Raw genomic sequence first — 21,973 nt, 5'->3', positions numbered from 1 at the left:
CCTTGACAGAAAAGTGCGTAGTACACGCAATAAGGACGTCAGCATAGTGAAAGTGCTTTGGTCGAACCACGAGTATGAAGAGGCAACGTGGGAAGCCGAAGCTGAAATGAAGATCAAGTATCCAGAGTTATTTTCTAAGGTGAGTTACGAGGGCGTAACTCGTTTTCTTTAAGGGGGGTAGAATGCGATAGAAATTCGCACTTTTTACCTATTTTTATGATATTTTATGCATTTCATGCTTATTTTAGCAACCTTTACATGTTGATGCAAGTAAATAGATTCTCCACATAAGAAAATTGTGTTCTTGGGTATTGCAAGTAACTCTTAGCCGGCAAAAGAGTGCACATAGGTGGCACAAGTACTCCTCTAGTAAGAATAAGTTAAAAACTTTTGGGGAAAATGTGGGAAATTTCGTGTCAAGTTTCGGGACGAAACTTCTTTTAAGAGGGGTAGATTGTAATCCCCCGTAAATTTATAAATTTTATTAATATATTTTAACGTATATTATTTATATTTAAATAGAATTTATGAACTTTAGTAATAAATATATAATTAACGTATATTTATTTATTACATTTTAATATTTTCAACGATTTACGAAATCGAAAATGATTTTAGAATTTTAAGTTAAAACGAATTTGAATTATGAAATTCCGTTCGATTGAAATTAGGAAACAATCCTAAGCAGTGTTGAATTCAAATTCTAAAACTAAATACTAATCCTAGCCCAATTAGATTCCTAGCCCATAAAATATCTAAGCCCCAACTAACCCCAAAAGTTTACTCACTATTGTTTTCTCTCTCCTCTCAAACCCTCATGAAGTCTCACGTATTGCTCTCTCCTTTCACGTGAAACTCTCAAAGCACACAAACTCACAAACCCTCTCATCCCTCTCCAGCCACCGCACCAGCCGCCGCACCAGCTGCCGCGCCACCGTCGCCCTTCGACGTCCGGTACTCTCCTCCTCCCTCTTCTCGTTAGTTTTCCTTTTGTTCTTCTTGTTTTTCGCTCCTCCTCACCACGTTTTGCTTGGTCGTCGGTCCAGCACCACCACCCGCAGCACCGCTTGCACCGCCGCTGCGGCCCTGCCCAGTCGATCTCCCTCCTTCCTCCTTCCTTGGCTCGCACGAGATTGCAGCCACCTTCAACGTTCCTGCTTCTTGCTTGCTCAATCACCCGCGACCACCAACACTAATCGCGCCGCCCAGTCGCGTCGCCGCCCAGCCTGCGCCACCGCTGTCGTGCCCCTGCTCGCCGGCAGTCTCTCTCCTCCTCTCCTTTTGGTTATTTCTTAAACCCTAAGTTATTTAAATATTTTGATTTAAGTTTATTGATTTTAATTTAAGTTTCTTGAATTAAATTATTAATCTTTATAGTTAAATTACAATTTTCAGATTTGATATTGATATTGTAAATTAATTAATTTCAGTTTTGGTTGATTAATATGTAAGTTAGGGTTTTAAATTAGTTTAGTGATTTAATTCGTGTTTATTGAATATAAATTACAAGTTATTATGATTAAAGTATATTTTCAGATTTCATATTATGTTTAAGTAACAAATTTAATTTCCAGATTTATTAATTTGGTTAAATAAGTATTTTAAACTATTAAAGCATGAATTTTTAAGGTTTTATTATGTTTAAAATCATAATAGAATGATTATACCTATTAAAGTTATTATTTTTTTATGATCTTAAGGATGTTGAATATATTTTGAGCAAGTTTTGAATTATTTAATATTGCTGGAAAATTAGAAAGGAACGTTTGTTGGAGTTTATGATAATTAGGGATCGTTAGGGAATTAATCACTATTCTAGGAAGTTAATTAATTAAGTTTCGATATTGGGGAATGTTCTAAATATGTTTAGGATACATTTAGAATGCTTTATTATGGTTACCAATGATTAGAAATTGATTGGTATTACTTATTGGTTGTTTTAGGCGGAGAATTCTCTCTAGGCGACTTTTGAAAGTGTTAAGGTGGCCTATCAGTTTGTTTACACAAGGTACGTACATACCTGTGTGCCTGGAATGTGTGCTAATTGTTGAAACCATGTTGAATCTTGTTGTTGAACTTGGTTATGTTAATATTATTGTGGAACTTGGTGATGTTGATATTATGGACGAACTGGGTTATATTGAATGTGCATGTTTAATACTGTTGGACAAACTTATTGAACTTATTTTGCACTATAAGAACTGTGACATGTTAGTATGGATGTTTGATACAAACATGTTGGTTGGGAACACTAGATTATTCTATATGATTGGGTTGGATCAATTGGTTGTTGTTCCCTCTCTATCTTTTCACTACTTTATAAGGGCGGAGGACCTTGTTTAGTAGGTTGAAACTTTATGCCCATATACAGGGTTGCTCATGGTTAAAGGAAAGGTTGGGTTAAGTTGGAATGAGTCTTGATTGATGCTTTTATGATCACTTACTTAATTCCAAGATAAAAACAGTTGTGAACAAATGTGAATTGTCTGGCTTATGTAATGGTCGAGTCATAACGGAATCCCAATTTGTAAATCATGTAAAGTGAAACTGAATAGCAATAGCTTTAGACTGTGCACGTCTGAAGTGACGGACAAACAGGAGTTGGGGTTCATGGTGGTAGCCCATGGCCTTTTCTGGGACCGGATTGATCACCGTGTCCTATTTTTATTTAAACGTTCCTCGATATCGCAGGTCACTGAGGTCACGGAGTCGCGCCCGTACCTCGTCTTCCTTAGTGAAGACTTCTGGATGGTCAACTCGGTCCATTGTCTATTTCAACTAAAATAATGTTATGGTTATTAAGCCTAGCTTAGTCTAGTCAAGTATAATCGTCAATTTATTATGTTTTGTCTGTCCTTACTTATACTTAGTAGTATCATGTTAGGGTTGTTGGTTTGATAGTATCATGCTAGGATTGTTGTTGTTTTAGTATGTAGTACTCAGCTTTGCTGATTACGTGCTTTGTTTGTGTGTGTTGATCATGGCTATGCCTTATTGATCCTGTGATGACCCATCTTTGGTGAGCAGTCTCTAAGGATCAATAAGCGTTGCCCATCTACAGGTTTGAAGATGATGCATCATTGGGATCGGGATTAGAGAGCTTGTAGTTCTATTTGTTTAGTTAAGTGATTCAATTTGTTAACTTGGATTTGAAACTTGTCGTACTATTCGTATTTCCTTATTTTCGTTTATTGGTTTTTGGGATTAAACCTGTAATCAATTACTTATAAACCTCAAATTAGTTTTATGTTTTCCGCTGCAAAATTCTGAATAAGCCGTTACGTTTTCACACGGGCGATAATGCCTTGATAATTCTCTATATTTTATATTAAAAGGTTATTTTAGAAAAGAGAGAATTGTCGGGGTGTTACAGGAGTTTTCTATAAAATTGGACGCATAGAAAACGTTAGACGATTAGAATGCAAGATGACTAGTAGTTCTGTTTCTTGAACTATGTGGACATGGCAATGTCATAATCATTTGCATAGATACTTACTTTGGGAAGACTAGTATCGGACAAGACCTATGAAACTTTACTGTAAGAGATGAAAATCTGTCATAAGTAAATTTCATTAAATTATTAGACACTAAATCCTCAATACATGAGTGATTTGAGATTACTTGTTTGAGAACTGGTTGCTTTGACGTTGACCAACCGTCGCACCGTAAAAGGAGGCTATAAAGGCAACGCTCAGGTAATCACCTATCAAACGAAGTCTAATCTCAAGATCGCAAGATTGGGATTGTCCTCCCATAAATCGGGATGAGATGCTTAAAAGTTGTACAAGGCCACTCGGAGAGCTAGAAACTGTGAAATGCATGGCCGTGCTCGGATGAATCATAGGCTATGATTATCTGTTTATTTGATCAGTTGAACTCTGAAACCGAGGAACACCTCTGGACATAATAAGGATGACAACTCTTACCTTATGTTCAAGAGCAAGCATCGAGCGACAAAGGAATTAGGAAATGCACACTTGTCCCTAAGGACAAGTGGGAGACTGAAGGAAATAATGCCCTTGGTCCAAGTATGCATTCTATGTTAAGTCTAATAAATGCGGTTCAGTATTAATTAACAAGTTAATAATTCAGTGAGATCAAGTGAGCTGAATGCCTAGCTAGAGGCCGCTTCAGTTCAAGTGGAATTAATGATATTAATCCACAGCTTACTCTTGACTGAACCCGTAGGGTCACACAAATAGTACGTAAACGGATCAAGTATTTAATGGCATTAAATACTCCATCTATGAATATTCGGAACCGACGGATCTTGGTTTCAGTGGGAGCTGAGATCGTCACAGGCAAGAAATGAATACTCCGGAAACGATGATATTGCCGGAAACGGAAATATGGATCGTATCGGAAATATGAATATTATCCAAGTCGTAGATGTTGCCGGAAACGGAAACATGGTACGTATCGGAAAATATTGTTGGAAATGGAAATATTACCAGAATCGGAAATATTGCCGGAAACGGAAATATTGTCAGAATCGGAAATATTACCGGAATCGGAAAATAATTCCGGAAACGGAAATATTAAATATTTGTTCGAAACGGAAATTGATTCCGGAATCGGAAATATTGAATATTGTTCGTATCGGAAATAGATTCCGGAAATGGAATTTTAATCGGAAGCGTATCGTACGAATTAGCATCGGACGAGGCCTGCCGGACGAAGGCCCAGCACGAAGCCAGGCCATCGCCCAGCAAGCACGCACGCCACAGCCCAGCGCGCACAAGGCCACGCATGCGTGGGCCGCGCTGCGTGGGCTGCTGCTCGCATGCGTGGGCAGCCCTTGTGGCTGCCGTGTGTGTGTGAGTTTGAGCTCATGCGAGATTCCTGAATCTGCAAGAGTCAGTGTATGATTAAATGTCTATTCCTATTGGATAAATTGATTAAGTAGAATTCATGTAGAATTCTAATTCCAATTAATTCGCATCCTACTAGGATTACGATTCCTTTTCCATAACTCTATAAATAAAGGCCTAGGGGTCATAATTTATATACAAGTTTCAAAGTATTCAAAAGTGAGTTTTTTGAGAGAAAATTCAAACACCCATCTTGCCCCAAAAGTGCCGAATTTTCTGAGTACCTTAAGGGCGATTCTAGTTGGTCAATCTTAAGGCGGATCCGGACGTGCTGTGGACTTTCTACGGAGGGACGACACTTGGAGTCCTAAAAGACTTGTTCTTGTTCGGTTCGGGCGCAGCTAGGGAAGGCACGCAACAAAGAGTATGCATCTAAACTATGCTAAATGATTATGTGTAAATAATATGTTTCCTGGGTTAATGGTTGTTTCCGCATGATCTATGTAATGTCATATGTATCATAACCTAACAGTTTATGTTGTCAATTTCTTCTGTTGTATGGGTTTTTGTGCTAGCCTATTGAGTTTATATGAAAAAAGAGATTAAGGCCCTATTATGTTTTTTAGAGCCACAAAGGGTAAGGCAACAAATGAAGTAGAATGGATTCAATCCCAAATCTTGGATATCACCCCTCAAGCTAGACTTTACCGACTAGGCTATTACTGAGCCTTATTACGTACACGGTACACCTCATTTCCACTCATATGTAGTTCAAATAATTGAAAATTAATCATTCGAGTAGAGCATAACCTTAACAGTTAAGATCGTGTATTTCTTTTTTTGGTGTTACCAAACGGTTCACCCTTAGGGCTAATCCGGATTCAGGGCAAGTTTTGGGTGGATAGGTTGCAGTCCCCTCGCAATTGTTGTTGCGGATGATCAAACACGGGTCCTCCCTACCAAGTTAAGCCTCAATCACTACTAAACCAACAGACAAGATAAGATTGTAGTTAATCATATTTTTACACTATATTATAGTAAAATATTATATTAGACTAATTAAGTAAAGGAATGTTCTAGTATATCAAGCTATATAAATTATACATTATAGACCATAGCTCATTGATTCCAGCATTAAGTGGTATTGATTAATGATTTATTATGAAAGATTTAAAGGGACATAAGTTTGATATATATATCCACGTATATAAGTTAAGCTATTCTAAAATGATCTCAATCATATTATGAATAAATATAATAGTTGTGGTCATCATATTGTCTTTGTCATTACTTATTACTTAATAATAATAATAATAATAATAATAATAATAATAATAATGGTCCGCATAATATTTATAACTAGTGTTTCCCCATTAGTTATCTTACCAAAGCAATTGACTTAAACATCTCAACAATTATTACAAGCCTATCAAAACTTTCTCGTCAATTTATTGTTTTAACAAGTTTTTTTTTATGTTCATATTTGTTGTACGTGACCTAAAGTACGAATATCGCAATAGAAGCATGAACATCATATACGAGTAATTTGTTTTCTCTTGTGTCGGCATAAAACTTTTTTGCTTTATTTCAAAATGCCTAAATTCGATTATTTAAAGACTTAATTTATAAACTTAAAAATCTGATGGGGTCGTTTCTACTATGTCGCAACCGGAGCCTGGTTAAATTTCTTGATTTTTGTTTATTATATTATAAAAAATGGTACCATTAACGACGGGAAATCCCGTTACTAAGACTAATAATCGATAATTAATGACGGGATTTCCTGTCGAGAACCCGTCATAAAAAGGGGTTGTCGTTAATGGAAAATCCCGTCGTTAACCCGTTATAAAGACATTTGCGACGTTTATTCCCGTCTGTATTTGGTTGCTAGCCCCGTCACAAAAGACTTTTGCGACGGTATTTTTGACCCGTCGTAATTAGGTTGTCGTTAAACATACAAATTCTTGCAGCGTTAGTTTTTGTTTATTAGTGCATTTTCCTTTTTCGGTTTATACTTATCCTATGTTAAAAAAACGACTAATGTTTTTGGACGTGTTAGGAAGAGTATTGCTTACAGATCATTGTATAATGTAGTGTATGTTATACACAAGACTTTTAGACAACATGTTAGAAATAAATATACGGGATGAAAAATTAGGGCCGTGATTATCACTGTACTTAAAGTAATATTAGCTCTCACAATTTCTTGCTATGGGTTACCTGCTAAGATACTTCCAAGATTTTTCTAAATAGGGATTAATTGTAGTAAAGTAATAATCTCCATATCCATATGAACGTAAAAGTAGTTTTTGAGATAGAGAGGAAGAGAAGAAGATAAAGAATAATGAGAACAGTTAGAAATATAAATAGCCAGAGAAACTGACTTGAAACAACGTAACTGTTCAAAATAAAAGATAAGATTAAGAGGAAGTTAATTAACCTCTACTTACGTGATTAACCAAAAAACGTAATTAAATATTAATTAATACTCTTAATTAAATCTCACGCTCGTGCTAATCTTGATTAATGAGAAACTGTTAGGAATATAAATAGCCAGAGAAACTGACTTGAAACAACGTAACTGTTCAAAATAAAAAATGAGATTACGAAGTTAATTAACCTTTACTTACGTGATTAACCAAAAAACATAATTAAATATTCACTAATACTCTTAATTAAAGCACTCCCAAACCCAAAGCACCCACAAGCCCAACCAGTAGGTCCACTTCAATTCAAATATAAAATGTGGGTCTACTAATTTAAACAACTCCTTCGATCTTCATTCTATCAATGTGGGATAATTCCGAAGTCCAAACAACAAAAACTCACCACATAAGAGACTACTCTAACCCAACATGCAACCGTGAGTCTGCTTTTAAAGATACTCGTAGTTTTTAAGCAATGTAAAATGGTTTTTCGTTAATTAAGGTTATTTAAAAAAAATTGGGGAACATAATTCAATCACAAAAATATTTGATTGGCTAAGAGGACGCAAGACAACTAAGTTTAGGCCCAAATGGTCCCATTTATTTACCACCAAGAAACATCCACGTTTGTATGCAACAGAAATAATATAAACGGAGTAGTACTAGAATTTAAATGAATAAATGCCTCTCTTTTTGGAATTTAAAAATGCATTGATAATTGTATTACCTACAACTTATTTCTTTTGTATAATACTCAAACTTAAACTTGGAATGTTGATTGTCGGTGTTATAAACTATACTTTGAATTATGAAAATAAAAATACAAAAACTAGATTAGGATGAGTTAATTTTTGTCCTTAGTATAATATTAGCCCCCATTATATTGTTGATGGGATTCAAAGTTAATCTACCTCCACGATTTCCTAATCATATGAACATAATATAGCAAGATCGTCCATTCTCATGAACCAGTTTTTGGAAGAAAACTGACTTTTGTGAGAAATATGAAAAACGTAATTAGCATTAAAATAATTAATTAATTAATAACCGAAATATTAATTAACGTTAAGTCTTGATTAACAATATATAGACATATTACCAACTCAATACTAGCACACCAAGTCCAATACTCCACTTGGCCCATTAACTCAAGCCATCATATATATATATTCAATATATGAAGCACATGGGTATATTTAAAGATATGAAAAACATCATATTTCTTCCATGTGGGGGAATCTTTCACACTAACAAAGTGAAGACTACTGTCTAACAGTCGGCATTATGATTACGATTACCTACAACTTCAAGTATCATAAACAATGCCTATATATACGGAATCAAAAAATTACAAAAGAACGTAAATAAAAAAAAAAACACAGAGATTTAAATTGTTTCACTAACAATGTGTTAGTTATGTCCACGGACGGAATAGAATGATGTTTTATTAATCTTGAGGAATACATGTTACAGAATACAACATAATACACAGGTTGTGCGTTTCAGTAAGAGGTTTGAGTGATTCATGACATATTCTAATAAATCTATGCCCAAAATTTAAAATCCTGAATCCGCGATTGAACTCAACGTCGTTTATAAGGGTTTGGTTACAGCCCAAAACACTAGGTTTTGCATATCAAGCAAGAAGAAAAATAAGCACTTACAAGAGCCATAAAAACATGGAATCATCGAAGAATAAGTTGGTAGGGAACATAATTACCTTGTGATTTAGGGGTCTCAAAATCAAGTTTATCATTTGCATTATACTCGAGAGTTGCTCATGCGCTGTTTAACTTAAATTGGTTGACTACTTTGAAGACTTTGTTTGACAACACTAGTTCAAATTGAGTTGAAACTGATAAGATAGCTGATACTGATAAAGTAGTACCTGAAACTGATGCGGTGCTGAAATTGATAAGGTAGTTGTTTGTATTATGTGTTTGGTAGAACTAGTTTTTTAAGTACCTGGAATTCTTAATAGTCTACATACTTTAACGTCTATATTATTTTCTTTGTAAGAGAAACTACAAATAAAATAAATATACGTATTTTGATTTTTGAAATATTAGTAACATAGTGTTATATGAAATTATAATGTCACTAACACGAATATCTACATCCTCCGTTTCTTAGTAGATGCATTTTACATTATTACTCCATAATACGGAGTAGCAATTAACTGATTTTCTTCAGATGTCACTCTATCACGGATCAACATACCCTATAATCCTATCTCCTATCCTTGAAGAATTTAAGTCACTGGGATGCTAATCACAATATATAATTATTAACCATCATTAGAATTTGTATATACTCTGGAAAATGGAAATAGCTTTAATCAACCCATTTCTCTGGGAAAGGAAAAAAAAACTAATTACATAAAATTCTGTAAAAACCTCATCCTACATTAAATAGCATTGCATTGTGGCATTGTGGCATTATTCCTCTGGTAAATAAAACTATTGCACCCCCTGAAACACAACTTTAAATCATAGCGCGCTCTTCATTCTCTTAATTTACAAGTGTGTTTTTTTCACATTATATACTCCAACCCTCAATATAAACAATAATCAAATTCAAGGAAAACTAATAAAAAAACAAAACAAAAAAAATAGAAGGAAGAGAAATATACCAATACGTTTGATATGTTGACAGGAGAGAACTTTTTTCCCACCCACAGAGAGATATGGCGTTGTATTATGATATTTCCAATTATTTAGGATTTTAGACTATTATCATGTTTTTATAAAAGAAAAAAAAAAAAGAGGGAATTTCAGCAGCTGAAACTCAAACGTTAGTTGAGATAACGTTTCAAAATCAGTCAATTTATCCATCTTATATTTTATTTCAGCTCCATACCAAACACTCCTAATCATTTAAGGTGACTTATACTATTAGCAACTAATTATTTAAGGTGATTGAAAGTGCTTGTCAAACAGACCCGAAATCGATTATTTCAGTAGGGTACGTCCTCTTATCTACGAAAAGAAATCGAGGACTTCTAATTGGGCTTTTGTAAGTATGAATATGAGCCTAGACCTAGCCCAACCCAAAAAAAATTACCGGTACGAAATGGAGCATGGCATTTGAGTTTAGGGTTGGGCCTAGTTGGGTTGGGGCCCACGGGGTTAAGGAAATTACTAGGGATGTCAATGAGCCGATACACTATCGAACAGCTCGTGAACAAGCTCGATCAAAGCTCGGTCAAAGCTCGTTCATTAGTAAATAAACGAGCTTGAACAAAAAATTTAAGCTCGTTTAATAAATGATACTTTCTCGAACAACCTACTGTTCGGCTTGTTTAGACTCGCGAACAACTCGCTCATGTTCGTTTATAAGCTTATTTAAAAGCTCGTTTATATTAAATTTCTAAAAAAATGTTTCTATTGTAAATATAATAAAGTATTAACAAATAATATATTATGATATTTTTCATATAACTATGCTAAAATTAAGGGTAAGAAATTGACCAAATTCTAGTATACTACCAAAACTACCAAAACCGTATATGTTTACTATTCTTAGGCCCTGTTCTTTTTGCTTAATTTCAGTTTCGGGACTTATTTTGCAGTTCAGTTTAGTTCAGTTCAATTCAGGAGCATTCAGTTCAGTTCAGTTCAGTTCAGGAGCATTAAGTTCAGTTCAGTCCAGTTCAGTTCAGTTCAGTTCAGGAGCATTAAGTTCAGTTCAGTTTAATTCAGTTTTATTCAATTCAAATTAACTTAATAATAATAATAATAATAATAATAATAATATTATTATTATTATTATTATCATTAATATTACTTATATTATTTATATATTGTATTACTTATTATTTATATTTATATTTATATTATTATATTATTATATTACTTATTATTTATATTCATATTCATATTATTATATTACTTATTATTATTATTATTTATAACTAATTATTTATTAATAATTAATATAATTTATTATTATTTTTATTAATTAGTTACGGATTATTAGTTATTAATTATTTAGTTATTAGTTAACATTTATTATTATTATTTATTATTTATTACTTATTATTTTATTAATTATTATTTATTATTTATTTATTTGTTATTTATTATTTATTATTTATTATTTATTATTTATTATTTATTATTTATTATTTATTATTTATTATTATTATTTATTATTTATTATTTATTATTTATTATTATTATTTATTATTTATTATTTATTATTTATTATTTATTATTTATTATTTATTATTTATTATTTATTATTTATTATTTATTATTTATTATTTATTATTTATTATTTATTATTTATTATTATTATTATTTATTATTTATTATTTATTATTTATTATTTATTATTTATTATTTATTATTTATTATTTATTATTTATTATTTATTATTTATTATTTATTATTTATTATTTATTATTTATTATTTATTATTTATTATTTATTATTTATTATTATTATTTATTATTTATTATTTATTATTTATTATTTATTATTTATTATTTATTATTTATTATTTATTATTTATTATTTATTATTTATTATTATTATTTATTATTTATTATTTATTATTATTATTTATTATTTATTATTATTATTATTATTATTATTATTATTTATTATTTATTATTTATTATTTATTATTTATTATTTATATTTATTATTTATGATTTATTATTTATTATTTATTATTTATTATTTATTATTTATTATTTATTATTTATTATTTATTATTTATTATTTATTATTTATTATTTATTATTTATTATTTATTATTTATTATTTATTATTTATTATTTATTATTTATTTCGGTAATATATTCTGTTAAGTTCAGTTCAGTTCAGTTCAGTTCAGTTCAGTTCAGCTCTAAAGAACAGGGCCTTATTTCTTCAATCAAGGATATATTAATATTTTTAAAGCTCAAAACCCTTAAGTTTATGTTTTTATGTTTTATAGTTTTTTAAAATAATATTTATCTTATTAATATGATCGTTTAAATTCGATCTTGTTTGTTTATTAAGAGTCGTTTGTTAAAAGTTAGTTTATTAAGGCTCGTCTGCTAATAGCTCGGCTCGACTCGAGCTTGAACTTAAACAAGCTACTCGTGAGCTAAACTCGAACAACGAAAAACTTAAATGAGCCAAGCTTGAGCAGAAAAAATGAAAGCTCGGTTAAGCTCGACTCGAGCTCGAACTCGCAAAATTTTTATCAAGTCTACCTCGAACAGCCAAATACTCGGCTCAGCTCAGCTCAGCTCGGCGCGTTGACATCCTAAATTACTGATGCATTTTGTTTGTATTAGGCAGTGAGGAACTGAGGATTCATATGTTAGTGTAAAGACTAAAGACAGTACACATGTCAACAATTGAGGTGCACTGATTTAAAGGGCAGTGAGAGGAAGCAAAAAATCTAGAAGATCACATGTGGGCCACGTGATAGCAAACCTGTGCCATTGTGTGGGTGCCAAACGTCCAAACATACTCGACAGCGTTGACTCTTGGAAGTACGTATTGCCCAAAAGTATACTCGTACACAACTACACATATACGTACGTGGCGGTATGTTGTGCGTATATGGTTTTATATTCTTTATTTGTGGTTTAAATTAAGTCAATTTTATATACTCCTATGTTTAGATCAATCTATTTAGAGATCGGCTGGAAATTGGCGGTAACCATCAAATCAATCTAATGCATATAATTGGAGAAGGGGGAAAAATATGCTAAGATGTACTACGTATACTTTTATTGTGATTTTGTTAAAATGTATTCGATTTGAAATTTTGATCATAAATAACAACTTGTAATTAAGCTTAGTGTTCAACTTGGATAAGTGATACACTTTTACATTCATGATACCTCAGTTCAAAAGGAAATAAGAAAATTGTGTTAAGTACAAGCGTGAGTATTGTGTATCTTATGTAAAAAGATGAAGTAAAAAGCTTCCGAATATAATCTAAGCGAGCATCTCTTTCTACTATCAATTGGTTTAATGATGAAATCTTATTTTTGGCTTTATTTGTGGGCTTCTAACCTTGTCTCTCCCGTGTCTGTTCTAACGAGTTAACTTATTAATTTTTAGACACTTTTATCAATCGATCAAGCTCGTAATTTCTTAGAGATGTAAGATACCATAATCGTATCAACATCAGTAAACGATTTATAATTTTCGTATCAATTCATTTGGAGTGCTTGTTGTAAGGGTTTTACCTTAAATTCAACTTGTCACTTGAATTTTACGATTCAACATGAAGGTGCATAGTTATTATCATCAAGCATTATAAAGATAAAAGAGTAGGTACATTCAAGGTGAAGGTGCATAGTTATCATCATCAAGCATTATAAAGATAAAAGAGTAGGTACATAAATTGTTAGAATGCTCTCCATTTCTTTTCATCGATTTTTGTCTCAAGATTTGCCACCTCGGCTAGTAATAAAAAGAATTCTCAAAAACTTTTCTATTTTTTCCCGCCATTCATTTACAACCATTGATTTAGGAGATGAAAATGATCCTCTCATGTATTGAATAGGTGTATGCAAAATCTCATAGTTGTGACGCACTGACGCATATATTAAAGGACAACCATAAGAGATCGACAATAGTATAAACATCTTCGAGGATCTTTATTTAGACATCCTTTCAATTGAGATTTTAAAACTATTAATGTTTTTGCACACTCATAGTGCATCATGCATTTATGTTAAAGCTCTTATAGTCTAATACTTGTGACACCTTAGACTCTTAGAGTAATTACTATTGGTCGATCATTTTCGCAATTAATATTTAAGTGTTAGTTTTTCTTGAGTTTAATAGTACGGGAAATAAAGAAGAAAATATTGCAGACAAATGTGTAAATGGTTTAAGATACCATCAACTTCAAGAAAGGAGGTGCATTAGTTATAATTTCTGTTCATTTATCTACTTAATTGAACGGAGATGCATTTTAATTAATTAGATTTGACATGAAATTAAAATTTCATTTATGAACAAAATTAAGAATTGAAAGGAAAACTTGCCTAAAACACCCTTAAGTGGGGTTACTGCTTCTTTTACAAACACTCCCCACAATAATTAATTGATACTTCCTCCGTCTTTTAATACTCGCAACGTTTGTTAGTTGCACACATGCCAATGCACAACTTTGATCATTTACATCTTAAATTCTCTTTATGCAAAAATTATAAAAAGTTGATATTTTGAAATCCAGAAAATGAAATAGATACTCTTTTTTTAGTGTAATCCAGGAAATGAAATAGTAAATAGGGTTGCTTTTATTAGAAATGTTTTTAGTTATGTTTATTTTATAGAGTAACTGGATTAAGTCCCGTACATGTACGGATATCCAAAGATTATTATTCGACCATTTTTAATATAAAATATTTAACTGAAATATTTATCTTTAAAGTTATTGCATAGTTAATAAATCATGAACATATTCATTTAATAATCTAATATACAATTTCCTCCCTACTACGTATTCTGTTTAAAATTTATTTTGAAACTATCCTAATACGTATTATATATTTTGTATGTTTAATATGATAAATTTACTTAAATATTCGATAGGCTTAATGTGTTAATTTTACCTATTTTGAATAAATATATTTTTTATTATTGATATGATTAATTTGACTAAAATATTACCAAAATCTTCTAATAATGACATATACTATAATCCTATTTTTTTTTTCTAATAATAACTTGTGACCTGTCGTGTAAACTATACTACCTCCGTTTCAAAAAAATCTTTACAGTTACTATTTGCACGAACTCCAATGCAATATTTAACTACTAATATACTCCCTCCGTCTCTTTTTGTTTTTTACGTATTCTATTTCGGGTGTCTCATTTTGTTTTTTACATTTCTTTTTATATTATCACATAATACATTAATATTTTATCAGAATTTGTGCCCAAATATTATTTTAACCAATTAAATCCATTGGACATTAAATATTTCTCATTTTCCCAATGTCAGATTTTTGATAAAAGTGAAAACATTATAAATAAACGTAATTTTTATTGCTTAAATAAAAAAAAAGTAGAGTAATCTCAATGCACATTAAATGATCGTAAAATCGCGTGAATAACATCAAACGTAAAGAACAAAAAGATTGTTTAGTTAGCCTTTGTCAAAAAAAAAAAAAAAGAACAAAAAGAGACGGAGGGAGTACCAAATTTCGTATGTGAAAAAATTATAAAATTTTGATATTCTGAAAATACATATCGAGACCAATCTAACAAGATCTTACATGTAATGTTTTGATGTATATAATAGTGAGAATTTACGGTCAAAGTTTTTATACTTTTGACACATTTTCCAAAGCGTAAAGAACTTTCAGAAACGGAGGTAGTACAAGCAACTCATCAAATTCTGTCACTTAGCTGCTAATCATCACTAGTAAGTACGGAGTAGTAAGCCAAGGAGCTGCTCTCTGCGTCTCTTTCTACTCCTTTCGTGTACTTTCCTGTTCCTCTCCCCTTAAGTAATTTTAGAAAACAACAGCAACTGCTTAACCGGAGCAATCCTCTCGCTTTCCATTTCCTCCTTCACCGCGTAGCTGAAGCTCGAGATGGAGATACACCACCTTATTGATGAACCGACTTAAACGAATTCAAAATATGCCACGATTATTCCAGACGAAGAATTATTACACAAACAAACTTTCCTGCATAACAAATTTCCACTTCTGAACAGATTTTTTGTATACTCTTTACATTGTTTTTTCTATAAGAATACATACTCTTAAATTGTTATACACTTATACATGAAACAATGACATAATATTTAGGGTAGGAAAAACCCGAAAGGGATGAAAAGGTAACAAAGACCTCTTCTAAACCCTGCTTAAATCTCTAGCAAGAATCTCTGAATTTCCTCAGCAACAGCCTTGGGGTACTCTTCTTGAGGCAAAAGAGCGCCCGGTACTTCAACAAACTTGGACACCCCTTTAGCACCTCGAAGAGCTTCCATCTCAGCCTTTGACCTTTTTGGAGCACCGGAAGCTGAAACTACTAGAACAGGAATGTTTCCCTCCATTGATGCAAATATATCAAGAAACTCCTCTCGAGATTTGACAGGATCTAAGAGACCTGTCAAGAAAGCAGCAGGTACATATCGAGCTCCTTCCTTCTTTGTCAATGCATATCTGCTCTGCACAATTTCTGGGGTAACATTTGCAGGATCTGCATAAACATGCGACTTGTACTGGGATTGAATCGCATTTTCGTTGCTGACAAGAACATTGTACATCATCCAACCCAAAGCTGGGGCCCTCAAAGTTCCCCGTAGAAGCCCATACCTTGCAAAGTTCAAAAACAAATATCACACCTAAATATATTAGCAAGTTCAGACTGGAAGAGAGAAAAGATGGTAAAATGCATGAAAGACCAAGAGGGAGTTTCATGTCACACTAAACAATACTATTAAAAAAATACCAAGTATACGTCAACTGCATATAAGAGTACTTAGTATGATATTAAACGTCTGTGTCGATGCCCATTTGACAACACTTTGAACTCTGTAAAATTCCTCGGAGAGAATTAATCAATATTTTATTACCTGGACTCCATGTTGGAATCACGTCCGAAGACTATTGGAAGAGGACCAGCCCAGGTTGGAGCTACAGCTATGATGGCTGCTGGTTTCATTAAACCCTTCTTAGCTGCTAGGACTGCCATAGTGGCAGCATGTCCACCACCAACAACCACCAAATCGTTGCCTGTCTTTGTACCAGAGAAGTATAAGCAAGATAAGTTGTCATGTAAGAGCTTCAAAGCATAAACACCAGAAGTTCAGAGATAAGCTTTGAGTACAAGACATCAGCAGCAACCATTTCAAGAAAAATGCAGGGGAAATCCATAAAGACAAGAATTTCACATGAAACCAACTAATTACACGTCAGAGACTATAAGCACTAGCAGCTTATACGAAACAAGATAAATGGGATGCTGAGTTGACAACAAATAAAAATCAAAATGAAGCCCCGAAATTACAGGTTAGACCACAGTAGGCCGCCACACTAACTCAAGCCCATGTAGCATGAGGATTAACAAGGCCAACAGAATAGAGGATAACAGATTAACGGGAATAACGGGAAGAACCCATTCATAAACAGGAAGGACAAAGGACAATTTTCATAAGTTCATAACCAACATGTCCTTGAATATAATATTCAAATTTATGCCTCAGTAACGGTGCTCTCTTAATATAAAAGTTCTGTCATAATTATGGTAAGAAGACGGGTCTAAAAGTTTGCACGACGTTTAATTTGTTGCTACCTTGTGGTTTGTATGGCTTCTCAGGGATTGTGTTCAAAGGAACGCAAACCCAGGAGTATGACAGAGAGTGTAAAGTAGGCGGCAAAGAGTAGCTTTTCAGTGACATAGCTAGGTAAATATTATTTCCCCCACCCTGAGACTCCATGTGATCAACAAAACTACAGTTATCCTCAAAGCCTAAGGGAAGTGCAACAATTTCAAATGGTGTGATTCGATTAATGGCAGCGCAAGATAAAGAATAATGCTTGCGAGCCAAGAATGTTTGCTTCCATGGCACAGGCGCACAGCAAGGTTAAGGGTGTGGTTATCTTTTGGGGTTTACTGTTCACTCAAATCTCAAGAAACCTTGACCAAGCGAAACATGCTTCGGTGCTTCCTCTCGAAGGCAACCAACAAACTATTAGTTTAACACGGCATACTGTAGACTCTTTAGTTTAATTTCATGGATCGGGGACTCCTTCCCATAAGAGAAGGTGATGTTGCTAATGCAAAGAGAAGGTGATGTTGCTACTGCAATTACATGGTCACCATGGAGGTAAGGACACGGAAAAAACAGGAAGGTGTAGAGGGGGAGGGGGAAGCTAGCAGTTGAAATGGAGGAGTTAGGGTGGTAAAAGAAGAGAGGGACAGAGGTAAAGGGTATGGCCGTATGGGTATGGGTCAAATGACTTCATTCTCTTATTGCAGATACTAATCATCTTACAACCTGAAAAAGGAATAAAGTAGGATTTCATATTTGAACCAACATCACATTGAAACCCCCTTTGTAATTCCTTTGCCCTAAGTTGCCTAAATTCATGTCCCTTTCTCTGTGTAAGCCAAACAACCGCTGAGTATGTTACAACTATGAAACAGGAATATTTCAATCGTTAGCATAAAGTACTCCTGAAGCCAGAAAACTAATAATTTGCTCAATTTCAATCATGTTACTATTAACAGCAGACAAAATTCAGGAAGTAACTGCTGAAATAAAAAGGCATCATCATCCTGAAGTCAAGGCATAAAACAGTAACAAAATAAACTTCAGCAAAACTGAATGATTATAAAAATCATCAGTTTTCACCCACCTAAGTACTTGCGTTTCTAAACACTCCGAAAAGGGGAAGAGTGGAAGACACTCAGATACTTCAAATTAGGCTACAAGCACACTATTTTCTAAGAGGTAGCTAGTACAGCCCAATGATCTGGAAATCTTAAGCATCTAATTCCATCAACCAGCCTTTAGCTCAATGCATATAACATAACAAATAAGTATTGAGTATTCAGTTATTCACACACACAAAACAAAATTATGCAGGAAATCTCATCACACTTGCAAAGAACCACACACATATTCTTTTTTGACCAGGAGTAAATGAAATCATACACATCATTAGTTCAACATCGATCAATATCTACAAGACTGCAATCATCACAGCAAAAATATAGCCAATTGAGCACACCTGATCTACACACAGGACTCCCAGGAGAATTAATCAGGTCTGATAGGAACTTCTCCATGACATCTGCAGTATAATCCAACTTGGGCCGGTCTGAGTTGCCTAGACCAGGCCAATCAACAAGTGTAGCCCTCAAATTTTCACTACCATCCTGTTGCAAAATTTCCGAAACCACCAAATTCCATTCTTCCATTGTGCTAACATCAGAAATTGTGGGTATCATTAGCATATTTTTACTAGGCTCAGAACCCTCTTTTTCATGTTCCTCATAATAAATTTTGATTGATTTGTCACTGAACTTCCATTGCCAATAATCATTCTGAAAATTAATACAGCATAAAACTAATGAGAAAACCCTAGAATATACACAAAGATAAAAAAAAAAAAAATTGACAGAACTAATGATTAAAATGAGCATGACAGAAATATTCCCAAACAAATTTAGCATAATTTTACAAAGAATAATGAAAAAACAAACAAATTCCCAAAAAAAAGAATCACCTTTTTTAGAGTGGAGAGTTTATCAGCAACAGGGACATTGGAAGAACCAATCGAGGCTGAAGCATTGACTCTGAGCTGCTTAAATTTTATGGATTTTGTGGATAGAGTGGGTTGAGGCGATTCGAGTGAAAGTAGTTGAAATTGAGTTGGGAATTTTACAGGGGATAATCGAATTGTTGCTATAAATGCCATAACTGAATGATTTTCTGAGTAAAATGAAAAGAAATGTGGGTTAGGGTTTACGATTTAGTTGAAAGATATGCAAACGAAAGAAGCTTCAGTTTTCAGTTGACCATAGAAAAGAATGGAGTTTTCTTCTCGTGGATGGTTCTGAGTTCTGACCGTTCTCTTTGCCTTCAATTTTTCGCACCCACAATTTCTTTTGAAAAGAATTATATTTCGGGTAATCGGTGTGTCAAAATTTCAATTGCAAATTTTGTATGGCTTGATTCTATTCGATTTATGAAAAGTTAGATTCTATTGGATATTATTGCAAATTAAGGCCTTATTTGGTTAGAAACCGTTTGTTGTTAGATGTTAGTTGGTTTGACTAACGGTTAGCTGTTAACTTTTTGTATTAATTAGTTTGACTAGGTGGTTGAATTAGTTGTTTGTGTAAAATTGTTTGATGAATTAGTTGTTAGCTATATAATATGTGAAATGACCATTAAAAAGACTTTGTTGTTGGATATTTTGTTACGCTATGCGTGCGGGAAATATATAAAATTAAAAATTGAGTTAGTGCAACTAACCATAATAAATACTATGCAAGAAAAATTGTTCAAAAAGTTCAGAAACTCTTGACATCTCAAAAACTGAAGCAACAGAGAATGTCATGCTTTGCAAATTGTGTTATTGTAGATACTGTATGGCTTTCTATTAACAACAATTTCTCTATGCAAAAGGGGAAAAACATAATAATTTCTAGCTTAATTTCTAAAAAGAAGAAAAACAATCCTTTAATTCCCATTCATGGAAATCTGCTAATCAACCTTTCAAGCATATTATTCACAGCTAGAGTGAATGCATCTTCAAATTTCTCCAACTTGGCGTTAGCAATTGCATAAACCAACATAGGCATCAACTCATCAATAACATACTTCCTCATTTCTTGCCTTTCTTTTCGAGGGATCTTCATAAGCCTCTCTATCACATTCACCCCTGACAGCTTGACCTCGTCTTGGTCTATAAACACGGAATACTTCATGTAATCCTCAGGGAAATGACATGGATATTGGTAATGTGCCGTGAATGGATCAAACACAACAGAGATGCAGCCAACAATAAGAGAATAAACATGGACTTTCTCGTTGGACTTTCCCCTGGAGGCTGAAGGCAAAACTCTAATGCCATGAAAAGTTTATCAACAGATGTTGATTCAACACATGATTCTCCTGTAGAGTTTAAGAAGTTGCAGACTTTATTAGGAGCAGAAGTGCATTGCTCAATGAGAATCGATCTTATGTTCTCCCAGCACTTGTGTGGGGTCCCAGCAAAGCTGATGAAGTACTTCCGATTCATCTTCCTTATGTTAGACTGCCATGCTTGGTCTCCTCATCTGAGATGGGATGGAAGTAGGTCGGGTATGGGAGTCCTACCTCGTTAATTGACCATGGTTGCCGTTCAATTACAAGCTTCATCGGGTTCTGAAGTTGCTCAAGCTCCAATAAGGGGCTCCCCCAAGAGATATTATCATCAAGTTAGCAAGTATTTCCACAAATGGATAATTACCAAAAACAATCACATACCATCCTGGGTAAGCAAAGGATAATCAGAAGCACTCAAAAAGTGATTATATTTTCGATCAATAACTTGAAATTTCCTCAGCTGAACTAATTAAATTCAAATTCCAATTAAAAGAAAACATCATGAAGAAAACAGTAAAAGATAAGGGGACTTACATGGGGATTAATGGTTGCTCAAACACTGATAGTGGTGTCTCCGGACTCCGGCTAAACAATCTAGTGAGAACATAACTTATTTTTTTCTAATACGGTAGAGATTTATTCAGAAAATGACAACGAGGAAAGCAAGAGTAGAGCATGCCTGAAATTTCAAGTTATTGATCGAAATAGACAATGGGGAAAGCAAGAGTAGCCGGCAACCGGCGTACATACCTGAAAACCCAAAATCATTTAGGTTCAATTCCCAAACCATTTAAGTTTAATAAATTAAATAGAGATTGAATTTCCCTCTTGATAATTAATTTCAATCCAAAATCAATTTATTCGGTCAATTAAAACCTAAAATAGAACGTTAGAACCAAATTAACAAAAGAAGATGAGGAAGAAGGAAAAATAGAGAAGATGATCGAGAACGAAACGAATAAAAAAAACATCAACTACAAAGCAATTAGAATACCAGAGTAAATTACAAATGGAAGCTCTCTTCTTCCCTCCCTACCCTTTGTATCTATATTCAACAGATATCCAATCATAGTGTAATTCATGAGCCATCCATTTAATTGAAGCTATATATAGTTATAGAAAATAGTATTCAATGACCCAGGAAAAATTACAAAGCAACAA

At 33.2% G+C, this 21,973-nt stretch overlaps 2 protein-coding genes and 1 long non-coding RNA gene across 3 annotated transcripts; 1 reads left to right on the top strand and 2 right to left on the bottom strand.

Annotated features, from left to right (window-relative positions):
• The first annotated feature begins 363 nt into the window (after positions 1-363).
• Positions 364-3,322, top strand: LOC130461954 (uncharacterized). The gene is made up of 4 exons (XR_008922019.1): positions 364-954; positions 1,047-1,284; positions 1,944-2,008; positions 3,028-3,322. It is a non-coding gene; the product is annotated as an uncharacterized lncRNA (long non-coding RNA).
• A 12,533-nt stretch (positions 3,323-15,855) lies between these two features.
• Positions 15,856-19,902, bottom strand: LOC110799373 (uncharacterized). The gene is made up of 4 exons (XM_022004627.2): positions 19,446-19,902; positions 18,948-19,263; positions 16,787-16,946; positions 15,856-16,526 (listed from the first exon to the last, which is right to left on the bottom strand). The coding sequence occupies exons 1-4, from the start codon at positions 19,635-19,637 to the stop codon at positions 16,073-16,075; spliced, it is 1,122 nt and encodes a 373-aa protein (XP_021860319.1). The 5' UTR covers positions 19,638-19,902; the 3' UTR covers positions 15,856-16,072.
• Positions 19,903-20,415: 513 nt separating this feature from the next.
• On the bottom strand, positions 20,416-21,602 carry LOC110798950 (xyloglucan-specific galacturonosyltransferase 1-like). The gene is made up of 2 exons (XM_022004150.2): positions 21,563-21,602; positions 20,416-20,774 (listed from the first exon to the last, which is right to left on the bottom strand). The coding sequence occupies exons 1-2, from the start codon at positions 21,600-21,602 to the stop codon at positions 20,416-20,418; spliced, it is 399 nt and encodes a 132-aa protein (XP_021859842.2).
• Positions 21,603-21,973: the final 371 nt, after the last annotated feature.

This window comes from Spinacia oleracea, chromosome 5 (genome assembly GCF_020520425.1).
Source record: "Spinacia oleracea cultivar Varoflay chromosome 5, BTI_SOV_V1, whole genome shotgun sequence".
Lineage (NCBI taxonomy): Eukaryota > Viridiplantae > Streptophyta > Magnoliopsida > Caryophyllales > Amaranthaceae > Spinacia > Spinacia oleracea.
Note: the sequence above shows the minus strand (reverse complement) of the source record. Positions and strands in the feature narration are given on the sequence as shown.

What these genes read in the sequence shown, in the direction of transcription:
- LOC110799373 (XM_022004627.2), bottom strand. Translation starts at nt 19,637, where the DNA reads ATGGCATTTATAGCAACAATTCGATTATCCCCTGTAAAATTCCCAACT. An exon ending in AACTCTCCACTCTAAAAAAG is followed by an intron (nt 19,264 to 19,445) that starts GTGATTCTTTTT and finishes ATTAATTTTCAG; the next exon opens with AATGATTATTGGCAATGGAA. An exon ending in GATTCCAACATGGAGTCCAG is followed by an intron (nt 16,527 to 16,786) that starts GTAATAAAATAT and finishes GAACTTTGCAAG; the next exon opens with GTATGGGCTTCTACGGGGAA.
- LOC110798950 (XM_022004150.2), bottom strand. Translation starts at nt 21,602, where the DNA reads ATGGTTTGGGAATTGAACCTAAATGATTTTGGGTTTTCAG. An exon ending in AAATGATTTTGGGTTTTCAG is followed by an intron (nt 20,775 to 21,562) that starts GTATGTACGCCG and finishes TTTTGCCTTCAG; the next exon opens with CCTCCAGGGGAAAGTCCAAC.